A 9,326-nucleotide genomic window follows, 5' to 3' on the forward strand; every position below is an offset into this window, starting at 1 on the left:
AAATTAATGACAAACAGTATAACATAATTTAAAGCAACATGTGTTTCCAGCTCCAGAGGCAGTGCCATTCCCAGCAAACCTACTCCTACCCCATCATGACTTCTGGAGCAAAACAAATTATACACAATTCATAAAGCAAATTTTGGTGTCATGAACAGGTGTTCAGCTATCATCATCAATTTTAAGCTAAAGGGGTCTTCCAAAATATATAAACATATACAAATAATGTGCCAAACACAAATGACACACAGAAAGAAAAGGCCTAAAAGATAAATTTATTGAGGCTCATGGGTGGCTCAGTTAAGCAACCGACTCTTGGTTTTGGCTCAGATCATTATCTCAGAGGTTGTGAGATGGAGCCCCAAGTCAGGTTCCACGCTTAACAGGGAGTCTACTTGAAGATTCTCTCCCTCTGCACCCCCTCAAATAATTAAAATCTTTAAAAAAAAAAAAGATAAATTTATTTTTCCTTCCTGGACTCAGAATTGTAAAGTTAGTCTTCCTTCCTCAAATTCTTTTTTTTTTTTTTTAAAGATTTTATTTATTTGAGAGAGAGAGAGAATGAGAGAGAGCGAGCACATGAGAGGGGAGAGGGTCAGAGGGAGAAGCAGGCTCCCTGCTCCGCTGGAAGCCTGCTTCTCCCTCTCTCACTCCCCCTGCTTGTGTTCCCTCTCTCACTGTGTCTCTCTGTCAAATAAATAAATAAAAATCTTAAAAAAAAAAAATCACCTGTGTTCAAAATCTAGTATAACTTAGAACAGGAAAAAATCGGGCGCCTGGGTGGCTCAGTCGTTAAGCATCTGCCTTCGGCTCAGGTCATGATCCCAGGGTCCTGGGATCGAGTCCCACATCGGGCTCCCTGCTCAGCGGGAAACCTGCTTCTCCCTCTCCCACTCCCCCTGCTGTGTTCCTGTTCTCGCTGTCTCTCTCTGTCATATAAATAAATAAAATCTTTAAAAAGAAAAAAAAAGAACAGGAAAAAATCTTACAAGAGATCAACAGTAGTAATTGAGGAAGAAAAGACAAAGAAGACAAAATGTCATCTGTGTCCACATAGATATCATCTCATACTTTAATTTTTTTAATTGTAGTAAAATAGACATAACACAAAACTTATTATCTCAAAGATAAATCATCTTACCAGAATTTCTTGTTTTGCTTTTATGGTTTTGATGACACATTCCAGGATCTTTCTGGGATACTGCTTACGTTTTGTGGCTATATCTACTATGATTTCATCAAACTGATCTTCAAGTACTTTGATATCAGAATCTATTTCAAGAGAAAAACAATATCAAAAAATTTCTTAAAACACATCGCTTATATTCTATATAAAAATATAACAAGCTAAATTTAGAAAATACAGAATAATTAAGAAAAACAAATATGGCAAGTTAATGGATGCCCCCACTTTGGTGATTAATTCATTTATTTACTCATTGAAAAATCAATTACTGAGCACCTATGGGAAGCCAGGCCGAAATTAGAAAAATACAAAGATGAATATAACATGATCCCTGCTCTCCAGGAGTCCACAGTTCCCTGGAAGAAACATAACTGCGAAACAACTGATAAATGCAATTGAGGTATGAACAAAATGCTATTCAGACAGAGAACAACGGAACCCTAACTCTGCCTAGGGAATTTAAGACTTTGAACAGAAAGCAACATTTGAGCTAATAAGCCTTGAAATATAAATGTAAATCCATTGGATTAAAAAAAGGTGGGACAAAAAATAACAGGGAGAAGCATTTTAGGCAGAAGAAACTGTATCTGCAAGATCATAGAGGTTTTGGGAAACTTTGTTCTAAAACTAAAAGTTCTAAATGGCTGCAGGATAAAGTGTAAGGAAAGGATGATAAAATATAAAAGAACTAGACTGTAAAGGGCATTTAATGTCAGAGTTTCCAACATGTTTTGACTTCATTATGTGCTGCACCAAAGCTGTGACAGTAGCAGAGTGGAATAGCTAAATCTGAAGTAGACACAACTGGAATAGTAGGAAAAAGTAAGAGACACAGTGACTTTATAATTTATTTGATTTAACTAAAACTATTTATCTGTTGCTTTCCTGTTTTAAAATAGTGAATCTCAAACTCCAGCAGAAAAATTACATGGGGAACTTGTCAGAAGCGCAGAAATTTTGATTCAACAGAAGCTTCTGGAATGGGGCCCCAAAATTAAGCACCGAAGATGAAATGAATGCAGGTGGTACATCAACCATATTTTGAAAATCATCTTTAAAAATAAATAGTGGGTGCCTGGGTGGCTCAGATGGTTGGGCGTCTGCCTTCGGCTCACGTCATGATCCCAGGGTCCTGGGATCGAGTCCCACATCGGGCTTTCCGCTCAGCAGGGAGCCTGCTTCTCCCTCTGCCTCTCTCTCTCTCTGTCTCTTATGAATAAATAAATAAAATCTTTAAAAAAAAAAATAAGTAGTTAAAAACACTAAAGAATGGGGTGCCTGGGTGGCTTAGTTGATTAAGGGTCTCTCAATTTCGGCTCAGGTCATGATTTCAGGGTCTTGGGATCCAGCCCGGAGTGGCTCCGTGCTCAGGGGGGGAATCTAATTGAGGATTCTCACCTTCTCCCTCTGCCCCATCATTGCTCACGTGCACACACGAACCCTCACTCTCTCTCAAATAAATAAATCTTTAAAAAAAAAAATACTAAAGAGCTAGGTCATTGGCTTAGCTGGTCTCATCACACCTGTTCTGCTATGTCATAGTCTATGCTAGAAATATATCTATTTTATTAAGTAGAAGCTTCATTAAGAAGTCCGAAACAGTGGTATTTATTATTGGAAACTTTCAAACATTGCCGACATATATCAGCATATATATATATATATATATATATATATATATATATATATGCACACACATACATATTGGGTAAAGATTAATGAAGTACATCAGGTATCTCTCATTCATGTAACAAATATTAAGTCCAACTAAATTCTTTTGAGAGTATTATGAGAAAAACAGTCACTGCTTACTTTGAACACTCATTTAGATGAGCAGCCCTTCCTAAATTTTCATTTATCCATATAAAAAGTTCAATCATTAGCCTGAAATAATGTACTATTTCCCAGTTAAAAAAAAAAAAGTCTCCCAGCTAAATCTTCTATGGAGCAGGAAAATGGTTTTTTAGCGCCACCTAATGATAAAACTACAAAACTGAAATGTATAAACAATTTGAGCAGGGAAGATTTTGTCACCAATTTAACAAGTATTTACTGTGTCCTACTATATGCCAAGCTAAGTGTTGAAAAACAAATATAGCCCCTGCTCTCAAGGAACTTACACCTTAATTCTTAAATGTACCTGGTCAAGCCTGAAGTCAAGTCCTTTCAGGGTAGTTACAGAGGAAGGGAGAAAGTTGTTTTCACTTGTATATTCATTCACTTTTTTTCCTTTTACTTGTTCACTCATTTTTACAATGATCCCAGTGAACAAAACAGACAAAAAACCTCTGCCCTTGCGAAGCTTACTTATTGCTTCTATGTATTAGGTCAGATACAAATGCTTTTAATCCTATCTGCTGAACCTTTTTCTCTCCTTTCCTACCATCTTAGGGCAAGTCTTCACCATTTTTTACTGTACTATTTCAATAACTTCCCTAAGATCAGCCTGCCTTGAATTTCACCCCTCTCTAATCCACCCCTACACAGCCAGCAGTTAGTGTTCTAAAACACAAAGCTTTTCATGTAAATTCTATTTTAAAAATCTCTACTGGTTCCCCATTGCCTACAAGATAAAGTACAAATTCCTTAGCAAACCCTCAAGGTTCTTTGTGATTTGGCCCCAACTTATCTCTCTGGCCACACCTACCATTTTAGTTTTCCCAATTCATTTTTGACATTTTCCAAACATATCACTCCATTGTGCCTTTGTACATGCTGTTCTCTCTGCTTCAAATATCCTTCCTCCTTTTTATCTAGCATGCTGTCATTCATTAAATGCATTTAATTTAACAACAATCTACTCTGTTGGGTCTTATCCCCCTTCCTAAACAGTATAGTAATTCCTTGTCCATTTCCTTCCATTAACAATGAGTTCCTAAATAGTAAGACCATGTGTTTTCATCTACATCCTAGAATTTGGTACAGTGCTTGGCATTATCAAGTGCCCATGAAAGAAGGTAAAATTGTAGTATTCTCAACTATTTCCCCTCATGATTATAGGAAGGAAAAGGGACAAAGAATAACCACACTCTACCCAGGCTGCCAACCTATCAGAAAATATATATCTTAATCTATAAATTGATGAATCATATTGCTAAAGGCAGCCTGGAGCAACAATAAAGCAACTCCAAAGTGACTTCAGAGAACAAGAGTCAAATACACAGGAAAGCCTGTATAGTTTAAAAATACTTTAGGTGATTGTGATACACTCCCTCTCCCCTACTAACTGGCAATCATTCTGATAAAATTTGGGAAATCTAATGTTATTGCTTTTACCATCTCAATATATAAACCAGAAAGTAAATTTTGGTGACTTTGAAGAGATAACTATAATAATCCCAAGGATTAGACAGTGAAGTTTTCTGGGCAAAGTATTATCTTAATGTTGAGAAGAAAAATTATAACCACAGAGGGTGGATAGAATGAGCTTGGAATCAGCTCAAGGGTATAACTGGATAGCAAGTAATATCAAGCAGTGATACCAAGTTATGCTGGTCAGACTCTGTAATATCACCATGGGGAAAGACAAGACACTCTGACCCTCTTGTCAGGGTAGCCCTTCTCCTAGACTTTGCTGGAGAATTCTGACTCTCTTCTCACACAAATCGTTCCTTTTCTACTAAATTTTTTCCTTCTTACACTGACCACTGACCATTTTCTTTCCATTAAAACTTTGATTTTTTTTAGATATGTCAACACCATTAGTTAGGGTACAATCATGTCTGCTTTGAAGAAAGTATTCTGGGGCGCCTTGGTGGCTCAGTTGGTTAAGCATCTGCCTTCAGCTCAGGTCATGATCCCGGGGTCATGGGATGGAGCCCCTCATCAGGCTCCCTGCTCAGCAGGGAGTCTGCTTCTCCCTCTCCCTCTGCAGCTCCCCCTGCTTGTGCTCTCTCACGCTCGCTCTCTCTGTCAAATTAATTAATTAATTAAATCTTTAAAAAAAAGGAAGTATTCTGTCTCTAAAGAGGCTTCTCCATATATTTACCTCATCCTTTACATGGTTGGTACTCTTCTTCATACTTCTAAGGGTACTTTGCTATCTACTATAAGGATCATTTGTAAAAATACAACTTGATTTATAAGGTATTACTCATAGAAATTCTCTGGGCCTGTTTCTTCATCTGGAGATAGTTGTACAGTATTTTCCAGTAAACTACTGACAAGGGTACTTTCAAAGACTAATGAGGTGAAAATCTTGTTGAGAATGCCAGATAGCATATATAAAAATATCAAGGTACCTACTGGGTAGTTTGCCTCAGTAGTCTTCTGGATGTTTCCCTTTTCCCCCCAGTGAAGGAAAATTTTTAAAAGAAGGGACACTGAGGGGCGCCTGGGTGGCTCAGTCCTGGGATTGAGCCCTACATGGGGCTCCCTGCTCAATGGGGAGCCTGCTTCTCCCTCTGTGCCCCCCCTACTCCGCTGGTGCTATCTCTCACTCTGCTATCTCTCTCTCAAATAAATAAACAAATAAATCTTAAAAAAAAAAAAAGACTGAAAATGGGGATTAAAAATTAGCATTCGAGATAAAATTAGCTACAAAAATAACTCAGAAATTAATGACAGAAGGAAAGTTAAATCACATACCCATAAAATTATCTGAAGCTTCCTGCCATGCTTGCCCATTAATGCTGACATTCTCTTGCACAGCTGATTCAAAAGTCTGAAATAAATTCACAATACTTAAGTCACTAAAAATAACTTAAATATTGAACTAAAACATTTTGGCAAAATAAGAATTTCAGATTTGTAATACGGAATATCAAGAAAAACAGACTAGCTTATTAGTATATTCTTTTCAATGAAGATTCCATTTCAATCATTGATTCTACCTACATTTTAGCTCTGATAATAACCATTACACTACATCTGAGAAAATTTGATGCAAAAATTTATATACTCCTTAAATGAAGAAAAAATACAAGCTAACAAAGTTGAGCTCAGCTGAGTCTCAAGGGTACAAGTACTACATATGCTGCTGAACAAGCATCAGTGTTAACAAGGAAAAAATGCTTAAAACAAAGTAAAATTAATTTCTACTTCATAAAGGACTATATATTTTTAGAGATGTACACTGAAGTACACAGAAATCAAATGACATGATCTCTGAAGTTTGCTTTAAAATAGGAAGTGTAGGGGCGCCTGGGTGGCTCAGTCGGTTAAGCAACTGCCTTCAGCTCAGGTCATGATCCCAGGGTCCTGGGATCGAGCCCCGCATAGGGCTCCCTGCTCGGCGGGAAGCCTGCTTCTCCCTCTGCCCCTCACCCTGCTTGTGTTCCCTCTCTCGCTGTGTCTGTCAAATAAATAAATAAAATCTTAAAAAAAAATTTTTTTGGTGATGGATATACAGGTGTCCACTGTACTAGTCTGTTTTTTGTAAGGTTAAAAATGTTTATACTACATTAAAAAATAAGGGACTAACGGAATTTGATAGTGCCATTAAAATTTTAAATGCACATTCCCTATTATCTAACAATTTCACTTCTAGCAATGTATCCTAAAAAACTGTTCTCATAAAAACATAAAAAGAATGTACTAGTAATGTTTGTTAAAGCACTATTTGAAATTATAAAATACTGAGGGGAAAATAAAATCTAAATTCAAATTCGGAAAATGGTTAAATATACTATATCCAGGGGCGCCTGGGTGGCTCAGTTGGTTAAGCGACTGCCTTCGGCTCAGGTCATGATCCTGGAGTCCCTGGATCGAGTCCCGCATCGGGCTCCCTGCTCAGCAAGGAACCTGCTTCTCCCTCTGACCCTCCCCCCTCTCATGTGCTCTCTCGTTCTCTCTGTCTCAAATAAATAAATAATCTTTAAAATATATATATATATATACTATATCCATGTCATGCAATACTAAAAAAAAATAAAGTATATCTCTACCTAACATTGACAAAAAATAGTCGAAGACAGATTTGGTAGAGAAAAAAAAAAAGCTAAATTGCTAAATACATCATCCTAACACTATTAATGTAAAAAACAAACAAAAATCTAAAACAACAGAGAGATGTAAAGCCATAAAAAAATGTATAGGATTACACCCTCCATGGGCCCTCCAAAATAGTAAGTTATTTCCAGGAAGGAAGAGGGATGGGGGAGAGGAATTCAGACTTTTGCTTTATGCTGTTTTTTACAATGAGAATGTATTTTACACACTTTGTAGAAGTAAAAATAAGCATAAATCAAATGACTGATAATTATGAGTTAACGTACACACTCTACATTTTAAAGATTTTATAAAATAAAATCCTTACTTTATATATGGGCATTCAAGGATTATCTCAGAATACAAACTGTAATATTCATTGCACAATCATATCAATGCGATTTTTTTTAGAATACCCATTACAATATTACATGGTTTTAGATAAAGAGATATGTCAACATAATTAAAGCCTCTGCCTTTTATCTGCTTTTAATATAAAACACAAGTGAATTCCTTGGTAGTTTAAGTCTTCAAACTTTTATCTTCTAATTCACTTTATCATCCATTAAATAAGGTTTAATAGGTCAAGCCAAGCTCCTCTTTTTCTGTAAAGTAAATGTTCTAAATATGTTAGCACTTCTTAGAAAGGGGCAAATTCTAAGATCATTATGCAACAAAACAGTCTTCTCCCAAAAACTACTAAAAATGTCCTGAGGTATGTCTCTATTCTTCCCTTCCTTGCAAGAAGGTAGTAACAGCGTTACTGTATACAAAACTGGAACACAGACTCGCTACCCAGGTGCTGTTTCTTTATTCTTCCATTTGACGTTTATTTTTATTGTTTGCACTGTGGTCATTCGAACTCACAAGTGTGCTGCATTATGAACTTTTAAACTTATTTTCTAGAGATAGATTGTATGCTTCCTTAAGGCAGGTACCAATCCCTCAATGCTGTGTCTTTCCTCAAAAAACTAGCTTCTTCAGGGCTTTGCAAAATATGTGAGAAAGGAAGGGGAAATGTTATGAGGGCCAGCGAAGTTATTAATCAAGACAGCTTCCTTATCTACTTTAGAGTTGGAGGGAAAATGTTTTCACGACTTTACATGAAGTTCTAAAACAGGTAAAAGGAAAAGACCAAAGGCCAGTGCGGTGACTGGCTGACTTCCAGGATTACCCCTTCCTAGAGAATTCCTCCTAGAGTCAGTCTGCACTGTCCAATAGGGGAGCCACTGGCTACTCTGTGGTTACTGAGGCCTTAAAATGTGGCTATAGCCCTAAAGGAGATGAGCTCTAAATTTACGCCACCAGATTTGAAAAGCTTAGTAGGAACAAAAGAATAGAAAAGATCTCGTTCGGGGTGCCTGGGTGGCTCAGTTGGTTAAGCGACTGCCTTCGGCTCAGGTCGTGATCCTGGAGTCCCTGGATCGAGTCCCGCATCGGGCTCTCTGCTCGGCGGGGAGCCTGCTTCTCCCTCTGACCCTCCCCCCTCTCATGTGCTCTCTCTCTCTCATTCTCTCTGTCTCAAATAAATAAATAAAATCTTAAAAAAAAAAAGAAAAGATCTCGTTCGTTTCCTTTTTACTATTATAAGTTAAAACGGTATCGTGGATAGAGCGGGCTAAATAAAACATAACATTAAAATTAATTTCACCTATTTTTTCTTCCTTTAATTTCAAGTTACATACATAGCTCGCCTTGTATTTTTCTACTGGAAGGCGCTGGTCTAAGCGATTAATACCCAGCTGACACTAGCATCTATTTCGACCCCTCGCGTTTCTCGGGCTTCTTCTACCGGAGCGGGCAGCACCGTTAACTTTGCGAAGCCTGTCGTAGGCTCTTTCTGAGCCTTGAGAGAGGTATAGGGTAAGGGGGTGATAAGAGATAGCTACCGGGCCCGTACCCACTGCACATCTCGCAGCGCAGGCTCCCGAATCTCCTCTGGCAGCGCGTCCCCGAGCTTTTCCACAAAGCGGCCGCACAGTTCTAGCATTTCCGTCACGGCCCGCTTCGAGGTGCAGCGCACCCGGAAGTCCTCTCGGGAGGTGCCGGCGACCGAGGCCCCGTCGTCCGCCCCGGCCACTCTCTCCACGTCCCGCGAAGGGGAAGGGACCACCAACACAGGAGCCGCTGCCATTTTTCCAGTTTGAACTGCGGGCGGGAACGCTGGGAGCGGAAGGGCGGGCTCTCACTGGGGGAACAGGCACGCGTCCGG

At 38.5% G+C, this 9,326-nt stretch overlaps 1 protein-coding gene across 2 annotated transcripts in view; it reads right to left on the bottom strand.

Moving 5' to 3' along the window:
- NSL1 (NSL1 component of MIS12 kinetochore complex) overlaps positions 1–9,248 on the bottom strand; it is a 34,618-nt gene extending 25,370 nt beyond the window's left edge. For both annotated transcript variants that reach the window (XM_044916369.1, XM_021682548.1), the window contains exons 1-3: positions 9,015–9,248; positions 5,774–5,849; positions 1,142–1,272 (exon numbers count right to left, since the gene is read on the bottom strand). In XM_044916369.1, the coding sequence (XP_044772304.1) occupies positions 1,142–1,272; positions 5,774–5,849; positions 9,015–9,248 (441 nt within the window). The remainder of the gene's footprint in view (positions 1–1,141; positions 1,273–5,773; positions 5,850–9,014) is intronic.
- Positions 9,249–9,326: the final 78 nt, after the last annotated feature.

The sequence above is a fragment of the Neomonachus schauinslandi genome, chromosome 6 (assembly GCF_002201575.2).
Source record: "Neomonachus schauinslandi chromosome 6, ASM220157v2, whole genome shotgun sequence".
In the NCBI taxonomy this organism is placed as follows: Eukaryota; Metazoa; Chordata; class Mammalia; order Carnivora; family Phocidae; genus Neomonachus; species Neomonachus schauinslandi.